This window comes from Homalodisca vitripennis, chromosome 4 (genome assembly GCF_021130785.1).
Source record: "Homalodisca vitripennis isolate AUS2020 chromosome 4, UT_GWSS_2.1, whole genome shotgun sequence".
NCBI classification, from domain to species: domain Eukaryota; kingdom Metazoa; phylum Arthropoda; class Insecta; order Hemiptera; family Cicadellidae; genus Homalodisca; species Homalodisca vitripennis.
Window position 1 is genome coordinate 173,637,363 of NC_060210.1, and position 27,161 is coordinate 173,664,523.

At 32.5% G+C, this 27,161-nt stretch overlaps 1 protein-coding gene across 1 annotated transcript; it reads right to left on the reverse strand.

The window, feature by feature from the left end:
* Positions 1–7,668: 7,668 nt before the first annotated feature.
* On the reverse strand, positions 7,669–26,765 carry LOC124360671 (casein kinase II subunit beta-like). The gene is made up of 6 exons (XM_046814490.1): positions 26,523–26,765; positions 23,739–23,814; positions 18,585–18,687; positions 12,572–12,763; positions 11,513–11,702; positions 7,669–8,079 (listed from the first exon to the last, which is right to left on the reverse strand). The coding sequence occupies exons 2-6, from the start codon at positions 23,808–23,810 to the stop codon at positions 7,968–7,970; spliced, it is 669 nt and encodes a 222-aa protein (XP_046670446.1). The 5' UTR covers positions 23,811–23,814; positions 26,523–26,765; the 3' UTR covers positions 7,669–7,967.
* Between the last annotated feature and the right edge of the window lie 396 nt (positions 26,766–27,161).

A 27,161-nucleotide genomic window follows, 5' to 3' on the forward strand; every position in this document is an offset into this window, starting at 1 on the left:
CGGTCCCATACGTGGCAGCAGCGCAAATCCACCCACCCGCCTTATTTGGTGGCCGTGACTGTAAATTAGTTTTTATAACACTTCATGTAGCTTTACACTTATTTTTGGAATTTTTTATTAAATTATCATTTGTAGGTTTTTTTAACTTTGTCTATTTTATATCTGTATCTTTACTTAGCATGGATATAATCTTTTTTGTACAAGGCTTTTTTCTACATTTACACAGTTCTTAAACTTATCATATATAACCATTAAAATATCTCTCATTTGCTTTAGTTCTGGGGTAAACCAGTTTATTTTATTTCCAGATTTGGTTGATACTCTTTTTACAAGTTTAGTAGCACAATGTTACTTAAAAGTATCTGTTAAATACTCTATAAATAAAGTAAATGCATCATCTATATTTGAGAATTGTGTTAAATAATTCCAATCAGTTAAAAATAATTCATCCTTAAAATTATTAACATTATCTAACCTTAGGTTTCTAGCAGTACTAAAGTAAACATTTTCATTCTTGACACCACTATTGTCAATAAATTTTGCCGAAACTCCAGCATGGTCTGATAAGTTTGGCTGATATATAATACAATCCCTGTTCTCCACTCCATGGTTAGTGATTACATTATCCAGACACACACTCTTTCGAGTCAGATGTGAATTGAGACAAAATAAATCATGAGACTTCAATAAATTTTGAAAACTTTCGGCTTGCTGAGTATTTTTATTGATATCCATATTAAAATTGCCACAGATTATTAGTTTATCCTTATGTTTATTTTTTGCAAATTTAATAAAATGTTCAAGTTGATAAATGATAAAACATACATCAGAGTCAGGCGTACGATAGATGCTAGCAATAACAGTACTATTATTGATCATAGCTGCAGTAATTTCAAATACTTTCTCAATACAAAAACTATTTACATTTAAACTTTTAAATTCAATACCATCCTTCACAAATATACAAGAACCCCCTCTAGTTAGGGCAGGACATCTACAATAAATGTCGGCTATTTTGTAACCAGTAGGAACATATAATTAACTTTCATCTTAGTGCAACCAATGTTCATTTAAGGTTATGACATCACAATTTAACTTATCTAATGTTAGTTCTAAAGGTAAAATTTTACTTCTCAAGGACTGAATGTTGAGATGAAACACTTTCAGGAGCCTGAAGTCGTCTGTGATGACTGATGGTGGTTTGCCACAGTCGTTGTCAGCTGATCACTTCCCGCAGGTGTAGCTACACTTGCAGGTTGACTGTCACCAACATCCAGTGCTTCGCAGATCCTCTCCGCCAGCCACCGTTTACCATTCAGATTGAAATGCATTCCATGAGCAGTATGCAAATGTCGTTTCGCACTACTGGATTCCACAAAGATCACATTTGAGTAGTCCTTGCTCATGATTTTTAGAGCAGTATTTGTTTTTCTTATCTCAACATTAATTACAAGACCATTCTAATAAATCATACCTGTTTGGGATGTCCACCAGTACTACTCTTTTGTCCCTAACTTGGTCTAAAGTGGTTTTAATAACTGAAAGAGCCTTGTCTGCCTCATTCTTTGACACGTCATTTGTGCCACAAATAATGACCAGAACATCCTGATTTTGTGTTAGTTCTTCTTTAATGTTTCTTTCATTTAATACACGATCCGTTCTGCCACCCGGACTCAAAACCGACTGGTGTAAATTTCTTAGAGTTTTTGATTGAGTTCCGCAATTTCTGCCTTAGATACCAGGCCAAGTCTCTACCATGGCTATCTGCGCATAATAACATTTTGTTTTCCTCTTGCTCTTCATTTTGGCGTTCATTGCTTTTATCTTCCTCCTCGTTGTCAACCGGTCTTAAGACTTGATAAGGATTGTTACAAACAAAACTATTTTGTATTGTATGTGAGCACAAGGAGTTGGTATAGGTGTAGCCAGTTGTTTGGATTTTCCAAGAACTACAGATGAATATAGTTTTTCTTGGGTTTTTTTTAATGTTGAATGCTTAGCCCTTGATATGTTGCTATTGATTTGTGTAGAGAAAAGAGGTAAGCTAATCTGGTGGCGCTGCGATCTCTTATGTGAGACAGTGATAAAAGACAAGCCAGTTTCCTTTTTATTGCTTTTGTATTTCTCAAGTTCTTCTCTAAGCTTAATGATTTCTTCTTCCTTTTTCCATACTATTGTTTGTAGGTTTATTTTTTGATTCCGTAAATTTTTAATCTCTTCACGAGCTTCAGACAGATCTTTATCTAATGTACTCAAGATATAGTTGACATTTAGGTGACATTTTCAAGTTGTTCTCTCAAAATCTCTTGATTAGTTGTATTAATATCAGATTCATCATTACTGCAATCTAAGTCATTTATTGAGCTACATATGTCCTTTTCATAAATTTTTGTCATACATGCATTGCAAGACCATTGTACGTTTGATTTGTCAAGTTTACTAAATTCATTAGTAGTGAGGGTTGTACATCGAAGATGAAACCAAAACGAACAAGTTTTACACTATACTGCTTTAGAATTACCAGTGCTCTTTTTACATTTCCCACAAGGATATTTACTTTTCACCATAATAAGAAAAGATCAGAAAAATACTTAAATATTATTCAGATAATAACAGTTCACTTTTTAACATATAAATATTTAGTAAAAATCCTTTTTTATAATTTCCAATTAAAATTTGTCCATACAGTAGAGTCCTAAACTTGCAGTTCTCAGCAGGAAACAGTAAAACGTGTACTATGAAAATATGAAACTTTGTGTTACTGATAAAAGCTTCCTCAAGATTTATTGCTAATAAATTAATTAAATTTAGTTCTCTAATAAACAAACTTTTATCATTATTTGCTAATTAAAGTTCATTAGTGTTTATTAAAAATATAGGTTATAGTAACTGCAAAAATGTTTTTCAAAGTTACATTTTAATTTTACTTTAGAAAAGATAAACTTCAAAGTTTTTTGAGATAACTATGTATTTATAATTACCACTGGATAACTTTCACCTCACACTACTATAAAATCAAACTTATTATATCTTTTATACACCTAATTAAAATCACACAGTCATTGAAGCAGGTCCAAACAATCTCACAATCAATCTTAAATCTATGGTTTGTTATTATGTTATAACAAATAACAAGTGTTGCAAGTTCCACTTTTGTTGGTTTGGTTACTTCAACAATACTCACTTTATAGCTATTATAAGTATTTCAAATAATTTTTGTGTTTCTTCTTTATTTAATACATTAATGTTGCAGTACCGCAAAAAATTTAATATAAAAAATTTAATTTTTGTATTTTTAAACTTATTTAATAAACAACCCAGTTTTTCACGACAAATATTAAGGGTAAAATTATCTAAAGTTCTGTACAAATATATTAAAATTGTTGGGGTTTTTAAATCCAAAAGTTCTATTATACAACACTTAAAGTAATAATTGTCATTGTGCATTTTAAAATAATTTCGGGCTTTAAAGGTTATTCCGGAATTTTCTGACCAAGATTACCAAACCTCCTCTAGTACAGTTTTCTCTAACATATAAATCACCTAATTTGAAATATTCCATAAATGTACATTTTCTTTTAAAAGCCAGTATTCATTTAAGCATATCATTCAGATTTTTCTCTCAAATCTGCAAGCAATAAGTTAAATTCATCCAATTTGCTTATAATTTCCTGAATATTAACAAACAACTAGAATTAGTATGTAAATTAATATCACTAAAACTAAAATCTATCTTCACAGTGCAGGTGTTGTCCTCTACTTCCTGGTGTAGGTGGTTGACAGTTTTCCTTCTAGATCATCAGGTCTCCCTCTCAGACTGAGTTGTCTGCTTTCCACTGTAGTTGAACTCTCACTTCCACAATTTTGACACTTTTTTATGCATTGACGTGATATCCTTTACAGCCTTCTTGTTTCTTCAATGACACATGACTGGTGTGCAGTACCGCATTTTCCCTATAGGCCCACTAGGCCCAGGCCTAGGGCGCAAAATTTTAGGGGGCACATAAATTTTAAAGTACACAAAAGAAAAAAGTTGCGGCGGCGGGTGGTGTTGGCGCTCGGCGGGGCGGGTGGCCAAGGTCAACTAGGTCCGGGGTGCGACGTTGACTCATTCATTGGTTCATTGCTTTTATTTATTCAAAACACTCCTATATATATATATATATATGGAAATTATGGAAATATATATACTATTGTAATTATCTTTCATCAAAATTACGTAATTAAGAAATGTACTGGATTTCTACGTCAGTGTAATCAGAGTCCTCTGGGGGGGGGGGGGGGGGGGGGGGCGCTCTTTGGTCTGTAGGCCTAGGGGCGCCGAATTTGTAAATGCGGCCCTGCTAGTGTGCAAGATCATATCTATTTGGTAAATCTACTAGGGCCATATTTTTCTTCTTCCAATTTTTGTAGTGTCTGAAATGCAATTTATGGCTTCTTTTGATTCATTTCGCACTACATCGTTTTTCCACACATTATTACTAAAATATCTCTAGTTTCCTGAATCTCAGACCTAATGTCCTCCACATTTAGTACTTGTTTTGAATGACCACCACGTCACACAAAACCGATAGTGCTAAAAGAATGATGCAGTTTGTTTAGATGCCAGGCTACATCCTTACCATGACTATAAACACACAGAAGTATTTTCTTCATTATTTGTAGCAAGAGCTTGAAATCTGCTAACTGAAAACAAGGTTAAGTCCATTTCAGTGGTAGAAGTTGTAGGTTTAATTTTCCTTTGATTTATTTTAGGCTGAATAAAATCTCCCAATGGCAATGGTAAACTAGACCTTCGCTCTACACAATTTGTTTTGTTAGAATTTTTCTTGGTAATTAGTTTTTAAAATTTTATAAAATCTTCTTTATGTAAAATTAGATTTTTAATTATTGTCTTTCTTCTCCAGCTAGATAACCTTCTTTTACGCATTATCAATATCTGCACTCAATGATTTATCACTAAATTCATATTTTTTGGTTCTTCCGTTAGGGCCAGATTACATTCCACCTCATTGACATCCTCATATTCACTGTCAATACCATATACCGCTGCAATACATTTTGAGCAACTCCAGCTGACATAGTTTATTATTTCCTTGAAATTGTTAAGTTAAATCAATGCATTCAAGATGATGCTATTGTAAGCAGGAGTTATCTTTTTTTATCTGAAAATACATTTCTCTTTTAAAAAGCGTTACAAGTACATCAGCTCAAATTGTGATAATTGACAACATTAACGCAGATTTAACACGTTAACTGCCACCATAAAGAATTCTAGAGTTCCCTGTATTGCCAAAATTTTCTGTAGTCATTTTCTATGTGATATTGTTTTTGTGGTGAATATCACGGCAAATGAAAACGATTTATGCAAATTATATGATAATGGGATGTGGGGCTTTGGACCGATCGGGTTGGCAGATTTATTTTTCATCCGAAATTGTCTTAAAAAAAGTTCTTGCCAACCCGATCAGGCCGACATAGAAATTTCAGTACACTTTGGGATATTTAGTTTAAATGGCTGTGAAGACAGCGTGCGTTCCTTTTTTATTACTCTATGGTGCGTGTGCAATGAACGGATGACTGAACAAACATTCCCAACTGCTTCCTGCTCACAGCTGATACGTCATGTAGTTCGCGCCAATTTACATAACCTCACTTGCACTCGCTGCTTTCATTTTGGCTATTCGTTACATAGTTGTATGGTTGTTTATGTTAGTCTAAGCTTTATTAAATATCAGAGATGAATGGAAACCTGGATGAAAGTGATATAGAGATGTTTTTGGACGAACCAAGAGTAGTGAACGCGATAGATATGGAGGTAATTATGGTGAATTGCAAAATTACAGTGTATCTGAGTTTTCTGATTTGGAAGACATTGTCGATGCACTAGTACCACAAGATTGCAGAAGAACTGCTTCTTGGAACAGCTGTTGTCAATGCGTGGCTAGTGTACAAGAATGATGTAAATGTTACTGCTCAACGTAGAAGAAGTCATGTCAAACTGTTCAGAGAAAAGTTAGCATATTCAATCTTGGGTCTAGAAGACGAAATTCTGTCTGCATTGCCATCACTACATTTCTGAGTCAACAACTTTCGTTGGCGAGGGAAAAAGCAAATGGAGATCAAGGAAAAACTGCAAGATTTGCTACAACAAAGGTGTGCGTGAGCGAGGTCGACAAACAAAAAATCTGAAGAAAGTGAAAACTTTCTGTGAGCTGTGCCCAGGAAAGCCATACCTCTGCAAAGACTGTTTTAAGAAAGTCCACAAGTAGACCTAAATCTGTATTACAGAAGTATTAATCCTCTTTTATGTATCCAATTAAAAAATAAACTTTGTTTTTATAAATATTGAAATATTAGATATTTTTAACATCCAATAATTCCAATATAAATGCTCCCAAAATAGTCTTTCTAATTTTATTCACAACGATAATGAGGTAAATGAAGCGAGAATAATTATAATAAAACAATATAATCACATAATAAAATCAATTAATGAATGTATAGAAGAAAAATATATCAGCAATTGGCAAAAAATAAATTTGCCGACCCGATCGGGAGATAAAAGTTCATAATATTCAGCGGTGTTTTAGTGAACCTAAAAAATAAAGAAACAACTTCAAAAAACGTTCTCTGTTCATTCTTGTATCTATTTAGAACATTTAGTCCACTGGTTTGCCACCAGAGTCAAACGCAATGCTCGTAGCTGCAATAAAGTAAAACTATGTTATCGTTATGGTGAGGCCCGATCGGGTCGGCAGTGCATAGTAGCAACAAAATATTCGCCGACCCGATCGGTTCGGCATGGCAGTTAACTTGTTAAAGTCCTTTTACAGTTCCAAGATATCTACTGTGATCAAAGAGACCTTTGATACAAACTTGTCCTTTTTACTTACCACCATCTTGGAAACCAGAACTTAATTTATTTTGAAGATTAGTGCAAAGTTATGTAACTACAAGTAACATAACATTTTGAGACCTATTCCAAACTCTTCTCTAATTGTTATACCTTGAATATTTAACTGGCAAATTTATTAACCGTTATACAGTTTAACAACATGTGCCTGCATAATTAAATTTATTGATTAGTAAATAATAGAACATTTAGAAAACGTTGGGAAATTGAAAGTTTTACAACAAAATTTAACTTTGTTAAATGTACAAATAAAATTCTGAAATAATATTTTTTCTAAAGATGATTCTTTGACTATATTACTGTTACTTAACTTGTCTACGTAACTGGAGGGAATATTCGATGCATTGATAGGTATACTACGAAGTTTTTGTGCTAGATATCACCTAGATATAAAGAATGAGATTTGCACATCACACACCAGGATAACAGAATAAGTAAAAAAACACTGCATAACACATCAACGTACGTAATAAATCAAAATAGTGTAACAGCATTAGCTATTCTCCAGCAAGTCATGCTCCTTCATACTGAACTAAGCAGAAAATGCTGCATGCTCTCAATTGGCCATTCTTCTGTGCAAATGATGATAGTTCAAAAAACAAAAGAAAAAAACTACTGCGTTCTCTGAGTCCCAGGTGACAATCTCGTATCGCTGGAGAATCACATTTGCTTACTGTTAGAAAGTTGCTACAGCAGTGGGGTTGTCTCAAATGTTACTCTAAACAAAAAGAAGGGGTAAGAATAACATTCAATCCAATACTGAATACATTTATTTTTACCATACTAAAACACAGTTAATGTTGTTTTTAGCTAACAGCTGTAACTGTTGAATAAATCAATAGTTTAGTCTGTGATACAGGATTTATTATAAAATATAAGCAGCTATCTTATAATGACCACAACTCAAATATCATCTGTGTCCATTATCAGAGTGTAGATAACAACATAAACCTTAACGATGTCAACATTTGTTATTTTTGTCTTACACTTCATCTAGACACTTCCAACAGTAAGAAACACAGTAAACCTACTGTCTATTGATGTTCATAGGTCAACGCTTAGTACTGTTGCCATAGTTTAGAGCACGGAGTGGAGCCTTGAAGTTGGCTGCTGCTTGCTGTTGAATTTGATAGGCCAAAGGATGGATTTTAAACCCATATAACCTGCAAACATAAGACCAAATTTAAACAACAGTCTTTATAGTTAAATCACCTGTTTTCAGTTGTCAGGGGAAATTAAATAGATTAGAATAGTAACTATTTTTTGCTTGACACTTTCAAAAGTAAGACTTTCTGTCAGAGTTACTCTAATCCTATAAGTGAACAATTTTTAAACAGTTTGCACCAACACAGTATTGACGTTTGTTATTAAGGTCAGAGCTTGGAGTCACAAGTAGACAAATCAGGTAAAAAATTAAAATTACATCGTGTCAAAATGACTTCCGATTATTTTCTTTAGGGCAAAGGGTAAAGTTATATGGTGACAAATGAAATTCATCAGATAAAAATGGTATAGCAGATAAAGACATCTTTGATTCATTTGTCTTTTTAAAAGTCATTTGTGTTACACGTACTTCTGCTTTTCGCAACTAGCTCCTATAATATTTACTTTTTACATGCAATTATAATAATTGAAAATACTAATTGCATAAAGAAGCCCCTCCCCTCCCCATTAGGCAACAATTACAATACTGATGAAATGTTAAACACTTTAACCATTATTATTTGTTTTAAACTGTTTTTTAGACCTACAGAAGTCACAGTTTTACTCCAGGTACTATGCGATTCAATTACATAATACAAAGACGATAACACTGTCAACATTTCTCGAGGACTGCAAATTGACAATAATCTTTGCTAAGAATAAAAACTATATACTCATTTTATGTCTTTGTTTTGTATTTATTTTCTAACAAAAAAAATCAAATATACTTTCAATTATTCTATTTTTTGTTTTATCTAATTGGTTATTACAATATTGATACCTATTACAGGATTACCAAAGACCTTAAAAATTATATATAACATTACATGTGTTTAGAATTTAAAAACTTGGGCTTCCAACACCCCAGACCTACAGATTGTGGCAACCCTGTAATTATAAATTATAAATATATTTTAAATTGTTTTTATGAGTTGATTTTGTGGGGAACCATTAATTTCACTACTTAACAATAATCTATTCTATAATAATCCCTTCTCTCATAATCTATTTTAGACACCTCATTATGTAAAACACCTGGTTTAGCTGCTGTAAAAAGTGAATTTTTAGAAAAACCATGATCCTTAAAGCCAAATAATAACCATAATCAAAGAAAAATGCATAAAGATTACAAATAAATAAATTATATGGTTAAGCAATTTTTTCAATAGTCTTGATCATTAGAGATTGTCATTTGTAATTTAATAATCTTGCAACAGAAATTAGAAATAAAGATTTTTGTAAACCAACAAATAGTATTAGTTCTCAGTTATCTGAACCTATTAATATCACTAGAAAAATTGAAAGTAATAGGTTGTGAAGGTACTGTAACTAACACTGGATGGAAGAATAGAATCACTGACCAACTAGTAAATCATGTAGGACATCTGTTCGAGTGGAATATGGGACGCCTACATTTTAATGAGCTTTCTTTTTGACACATTTTGCACAATATCAATGGTCTAAATTTAAGAGCTAAAATCTTTTTCTTGGCCAATTGGACAACACTGGCTATGAAATACTCCTTTGGTAGATTACACAACAATGGATTGTTTGATTCCTGATGAAGTCACGAACATATTGAGCAAAGTTCAACAGCATTTGTTGAACATTTCAGGGAGATTGCCTAAAAGACTTGGAAAATCGGGACCCTGGTGATTTGTTCCATTTTAAATGGCTAATAGCAGTCAACAAAAAGTTCTTATGTTATATGCAAATTCATCAGATCCATCAGAAAACCTGAAAGAAATTGTCTTCATCTTAAAATCATATATGCCTGCGTGGTTATCAAAAAAGGGAGCTTGGTTACAGAAGCATCTTAACCTGTTGACGAGTGCGCACGGCATTTGCCGTGCCGCTATGACGGTCCATACTGAGTGCCTCATTGACCAGTGACAGACTTTTAGGGAGTAAAATAAAAAAAAAACTTTTAAATGTTAATAAACTTGTTTATTATAGTTTAAATGTACATAAAAATACATTGTAGATTGTTAAAAGCAATAATCTTGATTTAAAATTTTGCTAGTGTGTGATACTGCTCAAAACAAGGATATATACAAAGGGCGACCTCACATGTTGAACATTCATAGCTGGTTTGTTTTTCTTCTTTGTCCAGTTCAAGTGGTGTGTTTGCACACATAGCACTGCCTGAGTAGTTTACGCTTCTTTGTGTCATTCTGGGGGAGTGGCCTTATGAAATGGCGACCTTGGAGGCGTAGCGGGTCTTGTGTCCCGCCTCCGTAAAATAGTTTTAAAAGTTATCACCAGGTGCCACCACAATACAGGACTAGCAACACTGTACAGCGACACTATTAGGAACAACTGAAAGTTCCAAAAATCTCCGCTAGACGTCACAGTAAGTCAGTGAGAACAAACTGACAGTCATTAGTCTGCAATGGAAAATGCCGTGCTCCCTCATATGGGACCAAACGGCAAATGCTGTGCGCACTCATTTGGGTATGTTTTGCTGCACTCGTCAACAGGTTAAAAGCAAGGCAAACTGAACCAAAGAAGTTAGAACTTTTCTGCCCCCAAAGATGAATTTTCAAGCACCTGATTACACTGAAATTATCAATTTGAACTCTTGTTTGTCGTATCCTCCAGAAAATATTTTTTAATACCACGCACAACAATTAGATGTTTGGTTGGGTACAGCCGTGGGTGGAACTTGACGTCTAACCACCTCCACATGGTGAGTTCTGGGCTGTTTTGTATTAGCAAGATGAGTGTTGTACCAGAAAATATGGTGAATTATTGGTAAATTAAAATTAAAATTTGCTTCAAACTATGAGATATAAAAAACTACAGTGTATTTATCTAAAATGTTTCAATGTTAAAAATGACCAATATCTCTTAATTTTCCAAAAACTTCAAGTGCAATGCACAAACAGAAGATATTGACTGATTTTGATAATTTCAGTCACTTTTATTTTCATTTTATTTTTATCAAAACATAAATTTTTCCGCACCTTGTTCAGAAAAATATATTGATATTTTAATTCCACCCCATTGTTTCATTCTAGCCCAAGCTGTGGTCCGTGAATATGTACGCAGCAGATTCGTGGTGATGCATAAACATAAATACAAAACCAAAAGCAAAATATTATTTATAATACTACAATAAATTATTTATTAGATCACTAATCTACAAGTTTTCTACACAAAATCCATCCAAACTACGTTCTTGTGATTGGTAATTTGAGTAAAGCCAATAATTTATGATGTAGTGGATCTCTGTAGATTCAATTGTTGAATCTTGTAGATCGATTCTCGAATCCGAATCTTTGTTGAAGATTCTGAGGATTTGAGATTAGTTAACGGGTATCATATGTTATGTTTACATGTCTTAAAACAAGCATAATAGTTTAAAATATATCCGTAAGAAATAATATTTACCTTGGAACAAACTGGTTGGCGGGACGTTTAGGTCTGTATTCTGGATGAACCATAAACAACATGTGAGGAAATCCTGTGCCGAAGTAAGCTCCATCTGAATGGTGGAACCTTGACGACTTAGGCGTGTAAATGTCCATACACTTGGGACAATATGATTTCACCATAGCCTCGCCAGGTACATCTGATAGCCCTAGAAAATATAATTTCATTACTTTTTTAAATAATAAAATATACATTGTATTTATCTAGTTTGGGAGCTCCGATGGCCGAGTGGTCTAAGATGTCAGACTCTGGAGCTGAAATTTAAGTGCAATTCCCACACACAGGATACCCTGAAAACCTCGTGACAGCCATGTCCATGTTAATAAGGAATTACCCACTTTTATGTACAATTGCTATACCCATGTTAATATATTTCTTATATATGCCTGATAATATAATGCTAAACAGCTGTAAATTGATAAATTAGTCACTAGCAATATTTGCTTGAAATAAAAGAACACAGTGCTTAATACTAGTGATTGCTACAGCACTCTAATGGCTGGTATAATAAACCATATAATATATGGTAAATGTTCATATTACATTACAAGTTTCCACCAAGGTGTTTTAATTTTAACTAGTAGAAACAAAGTGGTGCAATGACTTATTTCTTACTTCTTAAAATGCAGATGAGGATATATTACTGTATTTAGATGTATCTAATTCTGAGTTAGGTTCTAATCTTGAAATAAATGTTAAAAGCTACTTTGAATGGGACTGTTTCAATGATCCAAATTTATCATGCAAACTCAATTTATCATGCTTTTCCCAACATAAGATGCAAACATCCATTTCAACATTTCAGTTACCTTAATTGCTACTTGAATTTAAATTATTTTTATAAATTATTTTGTATGATTGTAAAAAATAGAAAAAGCACATCTGGCATGACAGTTATTACAGCTCTAACAAAAACCTGACATTCAAGGGGTTAAAACAACATTAGTTGAAAATACATTAATGATATAAATAATAAAATTATTGACTATTTAGTACTAATCAGGATACAAAAATTACCAATAGGAAGCATGTTTTCAGAATCACAGTAAACTCTTGGGCAAACTCCGAAATCACAAGCCTGGTATTTCTCAATCATCTGTGCAATTCCATGGTTTGTCAGGATATAACGAGCATGAATCAAACCATATAACATCTCTGCAGCTTGTTCGATTAAATCAGATTGATTTGGGTTGTCTTCAAGTTCCTCATCTATAAATAAAACAAAACCATCAAATAGACACAAACTCTATGTTGAAGTAGTAACAGACTGATTTTGGATTGGGTTGTCTTCGAGCTTCTCATCTACAAATAAAATAAAACCATAAAATTCAGATGGAAAACACATAACAGCAAATTAAAGACGTTATAAATGTTGAAGTCTTACTAATGCTAAACATTTACATATATTTAACAAGCAAAAAATTATTTTCGTCACAATGAACAATCAATACTTTTCTGTTCTAGACATTTGGTATTAATGTTGAATTAAAAACCAAATATAAATATAAACAAAAATGGTTTTTAAATACAGTAAAACCTGTTATATCCATTCTAATGTGGTGGTGGAATAGGTAGGATATTATCGTGATATCCTAAATTCGGATATGGAATTCTAGTATAAAAACATAAATATTTATAGCAAATTTACTACTGATTTTGCAATTTTATTTCAATTAAGAAATGTTGAATAGTGTGCTGAAACTGTTTTCCATGAAAGTTTACATTAATTAATTATGATTGTACATTAATTTGTGATACAAAAATAGTTTATTCTATTTGAAATGTTTAAATTATATATATACAGGGTGTGCAAACCTTCTTAAAAGGGTGTTACAAACTTCTGTGGCTGATAATACTCATCATGTCAAACAAAAAATGTCATATAAGCATAAGTTGAGAACATGTCTTGTTTAGCTGATAGCTGCCATTTTGTATTTTTTATAAAAAAATTATCTTATAATATATATATTATATTATCTCTAAAACTAGTTAAGATAAAGAACCCAAATATGGCACATAGGTTTGAATACATAAGTGGGAAAAAAATTATTGCGTTATTTTCTTTAATATTAACAAAACGGCATCCTTTGAACGTTTTAAAAGTCAAATAACAAAAAAGTATAGTTATATAAAAAATGTACTAGTAAACAATTATTTAAAGTTTCATTACAATTCCAATGGTACATGTTTCAACAAAATTCATCAATGTATAAGCGAGCACAACCACTTTAAAGGTGGGTTTGCATAAACCTGGAACAGCAAACATTCTGTTTCTTGATAGGGATCAACTGTTATACATAGGTTATATAAAATTTACAGCAAACAATTATACCTCTTAATTACCTCACAAGAATATCTCTCAATTGCGACATGTTTGGTGCTCCCGTCTGGTTCAAGCATATCTTTAACACGTTCGCTGCGGGCGGTAACTATGGTTACCACTACTACGCTGCGCTGGGAGCGGGCGGTAACTATGGTTACCACAGTACCTTTGTTCTTAAATGAGGCCAGTATGCGGCCAGCACTCGAGCTATCACAACGCTGTATTTCTTGCTTCTCGGGAGGTATTTTTTCCGCATTTTTATGCACTTTGTTTTCACATTAGACTTTTTCATGATTTTTTAAGTTTTTATAGTAGTAAGTGATTGTGCAATACAATGGATCTTCCCCCGGGACCAAGTGGTGTACAACAGTTCTAAGTGTACAACAGAGCCAGTATTGAGTTCAGATGATGAGAATGACAACATGGACGATGTGGAGTACCAGACAGACTCGGAAGTTGAAGATCCTGATTACGAGACCAACCCACCCCAATGGAGCTCTCATATCTTTCATTCCGGATTGGAATGAAAGATATTCCGTTAACTAAGACAGTTCCTTTGCCAGTTTTAGACAGTTTTAGTTCCTTTGCCAGATGACAAATCTCCTAATTAGTTTTTTCACACTGCTTGTGGATATAGTTTTTTTAGAGGGAATTGTTAAGGTAACCAACAAGTACGCACTTGAGTTTTTTTGTGCGCCCCATACTGTACCTGGCTCTCGAGTTGGTAAGTGAAAAGACCTATTTATCGAAGAGTTGTTGGTTTTTCTTTGTCTTATTTTACACATGAGCATAATACAAATGCCCAGACTCTAAGATTATTGGAAAACGAGTAAGTTATTTTCTTCTTGTTTTCCGAATTTCATGTCACGAGACCGATTCTTGATTATCTCACATTGCTTGAATTTCGAAAGCTATCCTGATCTATCTAATCGCTCATCTAAAGTCCAGTTCCTTATTGATTACTTCAATAACAAAATGAAGTCTGTGTACTACCCACAACAAAACCTGTGTATTGATGAGGGCATGGTACTTTGGCGTGGTCAGCTGTATTTCCATCAATACAATACATAAAAGGAAAATGACACAAACATGGGATCAAACTGTACAGTTTGTGCGATCCCCATCGTTTGATTTTAAAGTTCTTTATGTATTGTGGTGTACTTGATGATTTTGGTGGCAAGGGACATGCGGCTAACATTGTACTAAAACTAATGCAAGGAAACTAAATTGCGGACACAGCCTTTACATGGACAATTATTATTATAATAGTTTTTCTCTCTCACCTCCACTCTTTTGAGAAGAAATACGAGCAGCACAGGTATCCTCAGATTGGATAGGAAGTACATTTCAATGGATGTTAAGTCAGCTAAGTTGAAAAAAGGAGAAACCATTGCACGCTATGCCGAAAGTGTATTGGTAGCTAAATGGAGGGATTAAAGAGAGTAGTGTCTTACATATCCAAAGAACACACTAATGAAATAGTAACTTCAATCAACCGCAACCAACTTGAAAGGAAAAAGCCTTTACCAATTATGAAATATAATCACTTTATGAAGGGAGTTGACCGAAGTGATCAGATGATGGCCTATTATCCTTGTGAGAGGAAAACTATTCGCTGGTACAAGAAGATTTGTATTCACGTGTTGCAGATGTTCATGATGAACGCCCATTACCTCTTCAACAAAATGCGAATTTTTTTAGTAGTTTTTGCTTAACAGGTACATAAATGAAATGTGTATTGTTTTCCCTTAACCCATTGGCCTTGTATCATGGAACGGTTCCGTGACAGCTAGTCTGGGCTCAAAATTTATATCACGGAACCGTTCCGTGACAAGTACAGCGCCATCTAAATAATTTTTTTTAACTCCTTTTTCAACCAAATGTTAGTATAAATTAGACTAATATTGTTTGTTGTAACACATAAGAAAAACTGCAATACTACAATTAATTGAAATTTAAATGAATAATAAGTTACTATAAGAATATTAGTGTACTACAAGAGAAAAAAATCAATATTCTTGGAATTTTCAGTATATAGAAAAAACATTTATTCTGACAAAGTATGCTTATATATACACATATTCTAGTATTGCTAGGCAGAGAAATAAATTTCAAATAAAATAAAAGCAACAATGGGGTATTTTATTTTATATTATTTGAGTAAAAAAATAACATTTTTCATTTAAAAAATTCCAAAACTTGTTTAGTTTGTACAGCATTATTATTTTTAAATTATGACCAAATATATCACTATCTATTTATTATTAAAGCCCATTTCATGTTAATCCAAAAAGATATAAAATAAAACCAAATAACTTGAAAAATAAATTTTTTTTTAAAAACATATAACAAAACTCTTACGTTTTTAGCATTTTTAATAGGATAACTCCAGTTGAGCTGATAGTAAAAATATGTATTAAGCCAATGGGTTAAACATGTATCAAGGTTTTCATATTTTCTGCAAAAAGTGACTGTTTACCACAATATTTCTTATGGACATCAATTTTTCACAATGGTCTAGTTTTGGAACTTAAGTAAAAATTGTTTTACACAGATTTAAAATTTCCATTCACAATCTTTGGAGACTTGTATAAATGTATCAAGATGTAGTCTGTAGTGGGTGACTTTTAAAAGATTCTGCAATATGATTCAACACATCAGGGTAAGAAAAAAAAGGTAATTTTTATTGAAGTCAGGTGTTATTTAGACCGCCAAGATGCAGTATTGTGTTTCACCATATTAGTTTTTCTTAACATGTTGCCCATCAAACAGGCACAGTTTCTAATATTGGGAGTGACACCATATACACTAATACTAGTTTTGGGAGTACACATGTTAGACCAGTGGTTCCCAACAAAAATTTTTTCAAGGATCCCCTCATCAGTCACTTTACTGACACAGACACCTCAAATTCTTAAACTTACATGCATAATAATCTGAGTTACATTAGCAGGGTGGCCAATTAAAACCTATTTTCCAATTTCCGGGTTTTTCTCGGTTTTCCCGGTCAAACATTTCCAATTATCTAGTCTATTTTCAAACCAAATAGGCAACTGTATTTCAGTACTGTATTTAAACCTTACGCCAAGTGCAATGATGACGTTTTATTGTCACTAGCGATATGCGAGAAATTCGGTGACGATTCTGTCTATCACCTATTTTAAGCTCCGTAGTTTGTATCTCTGTCTTTTGATGTATCGACATAACATTGTGTATACCTAATAACTTTCTTTTCTGTGATGTTTAAGAAATACATGTATCCAGTTCGGAAATACAAAGATAACAAATAAATAGCAACACAGCAGTCATTTTTCCTTTTTAAGTAATAGAAATGGTAGGTTATAAAATGAGCTTCCAGAATATATTACATTGACGTAAAAATGTATGGATGTATATTTATAGAGAATATATTTATTTACAACTACGCAAAGTATGACGTACGAATAAAATACGAATTAGCGATCGTCTGTTTACTATCGAGGAGCTAAAGTCCGCGCATAGAACCAGCAGACACGATAGCATTGAAAAATATAGACACAGAAAAAACCTTAAATTATAACATTATTTATAAATTACGTTATTCTGTTGCTATATGTTTATAAATAGTTTTATACACAAATAACTACAAAAATATGTTTCACCAATCAGTAATATGAAGTTCTGTCGATAGTTTTTGTCCACGAATAGACAGTGCAGACTCAGTCAGTTAAATTACATACAGTCAAGCACTAGGAAACAAGAAGACATAAAGATCCTCATGCACGTTGGATTATTTGGTTTGAACAGTTCGAATCGTCCGAACGATCGTCTCATGAGAGCTCTTGCGTCTGTTTAGACTAGCGATGTTTATTTGTCATGTATGGTTTTTACCACATTTTGCAATGATGATTTGAGCTCGCCTAGTTTAATTTTAAAATAATTTTACTGACTTAGTTTTGTGTTCTTGGTGCTTTTATTCTAAATGCCAAGGAAGCTTTGCAGGCTTTATACACTCATTAGAAAGACTTTCATAGCAAATCATATATTGAGGTTTAGGTTCATGTTCAGATCCAGTATAATGTAAAAACAAATCATCAAACAATCACTGTTGTTTTTTTCTAATTTGTACAGTAGGTGTATAGACACTCATAGATGTAGAAGGACTAGGTTCACCTCATAATGACTTATCCAACTGAACATTCACATCAAATAACTCCTTATCCTCTTCGTCAATAGGTCTATCACGTTTCAATGATCCATTGTCACTTGATAAACCTCGCTGAACAAATTAAACGTAGTGCTATAAACACGTGTACACTGTCGTGGCCGACTGTTGTTGACTGAAATGCCAAACATGCAGCACGCACGATCTCTAGTGGAAATTGACAAAAATACGACTTAGTAGATTAACATTGAGCTAGTGCTAGCTGGGTGTAATGATGAGTAACCTGCTGAACTTACACAGTAACTATAATACAATAATGGCTACTGAAAGTGAAGTTAAATATAAAATATTTTAATTTCTTAGAAACAACTTATGGTCCGCGGACCACCTGTTGGGAACCACTGTATTAGACTACAAGATTATTCTTAAATGTTTAGTATGTTTTGTTCAGATTAATTGATCTTTTTACTTTTTAGCTCAATTTTAAGATTGTATTTTATTTTATGCATCATCTTTGTCCAAATATATTTAAAATTTGTATGTTACAGGTAGAATGTACATACCTGGCTCCAAATCCAGGATCATATCCAAGGCTTGTCTATAATGTGGAACTTGTTCACTTAAACCTGTCAAGTTGAATTTGTCTTGTATATAATCTTCATCAACCTAAAATCATAACAAATGTGATTTTTTAATGTAACATCTAGTAAAGCTGAAGACTATTCTTAGCACAAATATAATATTAAATTACAGTTTGTTCAACGTAGTGAAGCCCGACACTCATTATACAAAGACAAATATTTAATCACATCTCACTTTCTGCTTGTCAACACTATTAAGAATTATATTTCATGTCCGATTTTTTCCAAATTTGTTGCAACACTTTCTCATGTAATAATCCAAACTTAAAATTTGTTATTCAACACAATGGGACTAAGGTGGCATAACTTCCCTAATAAAAAAAAACTATATTCAGCAAAATTATCATACATTACGTACAATAGCAATAGAAGTGATTTTTAATGAAATTTCCCAAGATCAAGGTCTGATTTCAATATTGCCAATATTGCCACCCGGGATGGAAGTGGTGGATCAAGAAACTGGTCTGCGCTTCTTATTATTAAATATATCTTATAAACATCTGGTATGGATATTGTACTGCTTCTTTCTTCCTGAAGCCTGATAACAAACACGTTTCAAGCCAAGGGAGAAAGTACCAAAATGTTCGACTTTTGAACTACTTTACTCGGAACTTAAGTTATTGAAGAATAATTTATAAAACTTGACTACTAAGTGACTGTGAATAGATTCTAAAGTCAACATCTGATTTCAATCAACTATGACTGGAGGCAACTTCTAAAAATAGTGAAAAAGAAGAAAGGAAAAAAAAGAAAAAAGCTGAAAGTAATAAAGCCAAGCTTTAATCAAGTGACTGGTCTGGGCTTCAAAGAAACTTCAATTGAGACAAAGACAAAGTGTAAACTTATCTTTCAAGTTCAATTCTGGCTAACCTATAAGGTTTGACCTAAATTCAAATGGCAAAATCCAATCAAATTTCATAATTATGTTTTTTCTTTGCAGCCAAATAAAATATCTCTCTATACAACTTGTTAAGTTTTTTCAAACACACAATATAGTATGCTTACTTGGTACTTTAGTATTATACAGATGCCACTATTTTTTAAACAGTTTTCTTTACCAAGGACCTAAGAAAGTATACTATTAGAGAGAACAGGCTTTATTTGACTCAATGTGATAATGAAAATTACATGTCATTATGAAAATTGGTTCTTGTTTACTGTCTCCCAAAAGGAAGCGATGTCGACTAGAAGGAGGCTACCCTGTTATTAGGCAATACGTATTTATAAATATAAAAAGTAAAAGTTGAAATTTGCAAGGGCTCAAATTATCTGAGCTTAAATTTTGGTACATCTCAAGGAATGTTTTTCTTTTTTCACCAGAAGTGCGGGGTGGTACTATATAGGTGTAATCTGCGGTCGGAAAAGTACCGATCAGAAATGCCCCTGGACATCAGTATGGAACTCGGTGGTGCCTCGACATAGTACTCAAATTTAACCTTAGATCTTAGATCACGTGAGTGCTTGTAAAAGTTATCTTAAACTTTTGTACTACTAGTAACAAATTTTCTAAATCTATTTACATTACGTATTAACAAGAAGTTTACAGGGACAGAGTGATCAGAGTTTTTTCTAATAATGTAATTTTTTGGCTCCTGGATAAGAAAAACTGTTTTAAAAATACTATAGTGGCCTCTGGATGATACTAAGTACAGTTTACTTTACTATTACATCTATTATGATTAAACTATTAAGTGGCGTAAAAAAGGTCGAAACCTTAGCAATTTGTAATGTTTTTTATTCCAGATTGGATATAGGTCGTATTGTCTATTTAAAGTTAGTGACGCTCCATTGGGTTGCCAAGATGTTAGTAACAATATCTGCTATTGCTGTACCCTGTGTAGGTTCATCTGACAGGTATAAATCAGCCAGTAATAAACTTTCCTAGGTGATAACAGGGACTAATTGGGCCTCCTAGGGGAGTAATTGGCTTGGGACTCTTTTTACTGAAAACCTATAATTTGGCATGGATTTTTCATGGTTTATGCGTTAACTGTATGTTAATATCTGTATTAACCCTTAAAATGTTAAAGAAAATTTGGCCTGAATACAGAAAGTGTGCATTTAGAAATTTTTTTTAAATCTGTGTTTACCAGTATTTAATTTATTTTCTGTTTCTTCGAAGAATAAATAATAAACAAAAACATATTATTTGATAAAAACTCTACCAATACATAGGTGGACGCTTTCTTAACATAGGAGTACCTTATATGTAGGTGCATGTGTGCTGTGGTGTATCCGCATGCTACACCATGTATTGCCCAATGGATCCATGATAAAGGAATAGCATTGGTTATTGATTTAATTTTGGCGCATTACACATTCCTGTTTGCTTCCCAATAGTCGTAAATCGATATATTTACACATCTGCGGCACTTTGCTCGCTCCACTTACATAGTTTACTTGCAGTAATTTTAAATGCACTATTTTAACACATTATAAACATTTATGTAATAATATAGATTTATTTATTTATATAAGTACTAAACTAAAATAATAAAATAAATCTAGAATAAGATTCAGTTTGTTTGTTGAAGGCTTCACACAGCTCGTGATTTTACCATTTTCTCCGTCACTGCAACTTACTAATAACAATCTGACAAGTTCTGAAGAAATGAGGTTATCGCCCATTGTAAACAAGAAACACGACCGACCGCCATTTATTACAAACAAAACTGAAAGTGAATGTGATCATATTAGTAACAGCTGATACCATTCCAGCATATATTATTTGTAAGCTACTACTGCAATAACTATACAGTACCAAACATAACTGTGAGCATCCAAGCGAATTCTAGGAGAAATAGCATGAAATAACAGTAATTGCTAAATGGTGAAAAGAGGACGCGTAGCTCACATCTTTTGGCGTTTGGTACACTTAACGGTCGGTTGTGTAGCGTGCGTATTTCACCCACAATGGGTTAGGGGTTAATATTGTTATAAGCTTAAGACATAGTTAGTAACATATTAATAACATAATGCTCCAGGTAAAAAATCTGAGAATAAATGCTTTAATGGTACTAATTACCAGTATAACACAAGACAGAGAGACGAATTAGCTACTCCTTCTCATCGATTGGTACTTTTTGAAAAAGAAAAACTACAATATGCTGGAATTAACTTTTACAAGAAAATACCTGAAAATATAAAATCAGAAACTTCTTTTTCAAAATTTAAAAATAAACTAAAAATGTATTTAATAAATAAAACCCTTTATTCGTTCAATGGACTATGAGGATAATGTACTGTACTCTATTTGAATTTAGTAAAAGATCATAAATACATGGTCTTAATTTGTAAGTTTTTGACACCATTCAATTGTATTCATGTAATACAGTGTGAATAAAGAATATTTGGACTTGATTAATAATGAAAATGTTTGAGACAAAAGAGGTTACGTACACATAGAGTGAATAGATTTTTACAACACTGTTATGGGAACAAATTGTTTGCAAAAAAATCCTTTACTAAACCTGACATAATCTGTGTTTGCCCATAATCCGATATTGGCAAAATACTATTTGTCTCAAATACGACTTGGTACTAAATATAACATTTATTAATTCTTTGAAATATGAATTGATGAATGTATCTTGATAGTGATTACACGACTTATTCTAGAGTTAAAATTTAATAGACTATAAATTAGATCATTTTTTCTGATAGTGTATTTATTGACTTATTTATAAACTTCTTCTTTTTACAACCAATAATTGTATATTTCTAACCTTATATATAGCAATTAGAAAAGGCCACCAACACAATCAAATCATCGATATTCATGACCATCTAAAAATACTGAAAACAAAATGTCGGATCAAATTAGGTAATGACAATATAGTTCTGCTGGTTTTAAATCTTAAAAATGAATATATTAATGAGAATTGAAAAATACTATCTATGCAATCTATATTTATACAATTTTACAAACAAAACAATTAACATTTAATTACCTTTTACTATTTTCAAAGATAAACATGACTCTTTGTACATTATATACAAGAACAAACGTACATCATCATTCTACTTGTCAATATTAGTTAAATACCAAACACGATTTTATTTTAAATTAATTTAGAGCAATAATGAATTAAACTGAATTATGTTTTGGGCTTTTAAAATTGTATAATAGTGAAGCTATACTTTTATATGCAAGAAATGAATTTGTTTCAGATTATTAACTAAACTTATGTTTGAGTAGTGTAGTACTTACGATTTCCCTAGTTTTTTAATCTGAAATGGTATTTCTTCATGTACAGATGCCGTCAAAACTACATTCATTAATTAAAAAGTCGTAGTTCGTTTGATTCCAACTAAAATGGTACACAATTTTCAATATATTCATAACACTAACTACGTTATTAATTCCACATTATAGGGCTATCTTTATATTAGAATAATGAATGGTCAACTAAAACCCTTTTTTTTAAATTATTTTATTTCGAGACACGTCAATTTAAAGACAAATCAAATCAAACCTCCACTCTGCGGCAGGGGCAGGGGAGCGCCCTTTGTCTAACTCCAACCACCTGCGCGTACATTTTGCGTCTCCTACAGAGCCACAACCAAACATATCCATGGCATGTATTACTGCTTTCTCGGTTGTCAAAAGTACACATCTACTACGTATCTGGTTATTATTCTCCATCGTGTGGTAGTGTTATGATTAGTTAGTTTTTAAATATTTAACTTATTTCATAGTAAAATGTTATTAAACTGAATTTTTGTTTAGTTACATTTTATAATGAAATTTAAATTTATTTAAGCAGTTTTGTAAGTAGTTCTTATTTATTTTTATCAATAAATACACTAATTTTATGTATAATGCCTTGTTTTATATTTTTTATTTTCCTTTTACCTTTTATAATTTAGTTACAATAAAAATTAGTGTTAAACTTAAAAAAAAAACTTGTTTACTTGTCTTGGTGTTATAGGAAAGTTAATGGATTTATTAGTGGCGATCGAAGGGGGAATTATGAATATCTATAGATCAAATGTCGTATTAAATAGTATCGACAATCATGATTCAATTGTATTGGTGGCAGCTTATTACCTTGAAGCTACACAAAAATTTCTTACCTCACAAAAAAATTCATTTCCTCGAAGACCACAGAACCAAGATATCCATGAAACTTCCTCAGAACTGCTCATTTTTCTGAAACATAAGTTTTTCCAATGCAAATATCTAACACTGGTGTGAATATACTTTAGCATGAATTAGCTCAATAAGAATTGTAATTTAAAAAGTATAAACATTTAAACCAATTTCTCCTGTATTTGGAAGATTATTTTTCTCATATACAATACACAACGTCAAGTAAAGGCTATATTTCTAATAAACATTTTTCACTTTTAGAATACATGGTAAATACTTATTCTACCCACTTCACTTTAGTTTTTGTTTTTTCCAATAGAAAATACCTAAGCAGCATTTACATTTAGTTAAGTTACTTGATTCAAGTTTAGTTGATTGTCAAACTTGAATGAATTTTACCTATGTCAACGCTTTGTGAAGTACTTAATTACTTTTCCAAGAAGTACTGGTACTTGATTAATAGATTCAAGTGGCAAGTAAAAATTAAACACATTTACTTTAGCCACTTTTGACACTATTTGTCAAAATCTAAACTTAAAATGAAAAAATAAAGATATTGTAGATTAGTACAATGAATATAAAATGGAGGAAAGTCTAAATAATAACTCAAATGAGATTGCAATAGTACCGATCGAAATGCCCCTAGGTATCAGTGTGGACTTCGATAGTGCCTTTGGTGCCAACCTGCACTTCTGAAAAAAAAAAATCCTCGAGAAATTCAAGCTATGATCACATGAGTGTTCAGTTCATCCAACTTGTTCTGTCATTGTCCCTATCTACTATTTGTTATTACGCAATATAAGTAGGTTTAGAAAAAGTTATCATAAATATGTTATTAGTTGTGCGAAAGCTGAAGATAACCTTTACGAGCACTCACATGATCTGGCTTGAATTTTGCTACTATCTCGAGGGATGGTTTTCTTTGTCGCCAGAAGTACGGGGCGGCGCTAACATCGAACCCTGCACTGATGGCCAGAGGTGTTTCCAATACTTTCCTAATCTCAGATCACATCCCAGGAGATCATTCAAGTTTTCCGACAACAGATCAGTTGGGATATCTGACACGTGATCTGAGGTCGGGATAATAACAATCAGAAATGCTCCTACGTTTGTATGTATAACCCTGGAGTATGAATCCTTCTGAGGATCAAGGTTATACCCTTGATTATGCACTCATAAGGATACATAATAAATGGTATAGCCAATAACAAATAGTAAATAGGGACAGAGTAGCCCCCTTCTCGCTAACATTGCTTTTTGTGGTAGGCAGAAATCAAGAATCTACTATAAAAGTGACATGCAATTTTCTCAGTAAGTCTAGTAAAGTCTGTTGTTTCTAATAATGTAGTTTTTGTAGGTTCTTGATAACAAAAAGTGTTAAAACAAACTGTGGCGTCTGAATAATACTTAAGCACCGAAATAAAAATCATGGCACATTTACAAAATTTCTACTAAAGAGGAGGATATACAGGGCAATGACCGCTACATCTATTCCACAAAGAAAAGGAATGTAAAATTCCATGTCGAACTCAAAACTACACAAAATTAGAACGTCCTTCGAACACAATAAAAAATTTGATAAACCAGCCACTACACATACTGTCCGTAGGTCAATAATTTTCTTCACTTTTAGAGTAAATCCAATCTTCTAGTGGGTTATTAACACACAAACACATCACAATTCGAATAGAAAATGGCTAGTATAATGGTAAGAAGAAAAAACAAAGAACGTCTTTATTTTAAAATGTAAAACGGAGCAAAATTTGACCAATCATGAAATGTTGTAAACAAGATATGCAAATAAGATGCGTATTGGAAACAAGGTAGAGGGCAGCAGAGAGAAAAAACTGCAATCAAACTTCACCATAGACGTAGGAAACTGCTGCAAAAATTACTACAAAGATAACAAAACCGTAAGCACTAAAATAAGTCATAGTAAAAAAGTTTCTATAGAGGAAGAAAATGTTGCAAACATTACAAAAAAGAAGGAAAAGAACTGAATAATTCTTGAATTATCCTCCTATACAGTTGGTAGCCCTACTATAACCTCTAAAATTCAACTTTTCTCCCACGAAACTAGGTAGCCTATGCCGATTATCTCCTCTACCAATGCCTACCTCCTTAGCTTGTTAACCCCCCTCCCAGAAACCCGGATTCCCCTCTGACCCCAAGACTGTTAACAGTTTTTAAATATAGGCTAACCTAAAATTCTTTACATTGATATTGTGCACTTATGGAACATGACCCCCTTAGCATTCTTTCCGGAGATGAATACTTGCTATTTTAAGAGATTTAAAACAGTGGTTTTAGCTTAAGTGGTTTATGAAACATTATCCGTTTTAGATAACAAACATTTTCAAAAAAAACCCAATACAATTTCGTTTTTTATTGGAATGGTAGGTAGACTAGTTTGTACATTAAATATTATCTGCAAAATCTTATGTATATTTCTTACAAGACTAAATGTATAAGAAAAAGCACTAAATTTAATTTCAAAAGGCCACATTGATTTCAAAGGAATGCATTGATTTTAGAATAAGTTACTAGCTGTTTGCAAAGCAAAACTGGGGAGAAAATTGGTCCATTCAGTGGGATAGGCTAGATTATATAAATGGTACTCAAGTCACTTACAACTAGTGGATAAAGACAACTATCATTAACGTTGTTCATAATAGGAACACATTGCAAGGTTTTAAAGAAAATGTTAATTTAAATTAAAATTTCAGTTAGAAACTTAATGCTTACAAAATACATTTGAATAAACCAACCTCTTACTATGTTGTTTAGCCACGCTTATTTCCCGTTCTATATGTGAATAAACTTTACTGCAGTTGCAATTAACTCCTGCTTGTCAAACACTTGGCGAGCCTCTATTGTCTATCTCTATGTTTGATTATATTTTTCCGATTAGATCTTTTTACACATGCCATCACGATCACAATCAAAATCTAGTCTTTTATAACTACGGTACTCCCTTTAGCTCTTTGCTCTCATAGACCATGCAGTGATCTTTATCTCAAAGTTCAGGCTAAACAAGCCGGAAAATACTACGAAATTTATCCGATGGATGCCAGCACGTCTGTAGGCAAATTTATTTCTCTGTTTTTTTTTTCCTTTTAATTCTAAACAGATTTTAATTTTATGAACTGATTTGTAAACTAGTCAATAATAGAATTCAACGTATAAAGAAGAAAAAATATTTTACTTATTGTAACAAAATTATTTTACTTAACTTCTATTGAAAATTTTCAGGCAGTTATTATGTAGGCAACAATTGTGCTATGAATTTTGAAATCGTAAACAGATCGATCATAATCTTTTATCGCTTGTCAGCTCCGTACCGCACATATGCTTGGCCCGCTGCCTCCTCACAGTGCCTCAAGTCTGTCTTTAATTAATTAGTAAAT

Excerpts from the sequence above, each read along its gene's own strand:
- LOC124360671 (XM_046814490.1), bottom strand. The coding sequence starts at position 23,810 with ATGAGCAGTTCTGAGGAAGTTTCATGGATATCTTGGTTCTGTGGTCTT. Across the intron at positions 18,688-23,738 it reads GAAATGAATTTTTTTGTGAG|GTTGATGAAGATTATATACA; the intron begins GTAAGAAATTTT and ends TTATGATTTTAG. Across the intron at positions 8,080-11,512 it reads GCCAACCAGTTTGTTCCAAG|GTTATATGGGTTTAAAATCC; the intron begins GTAAATATTATT and ends TTATGTTTGCAG.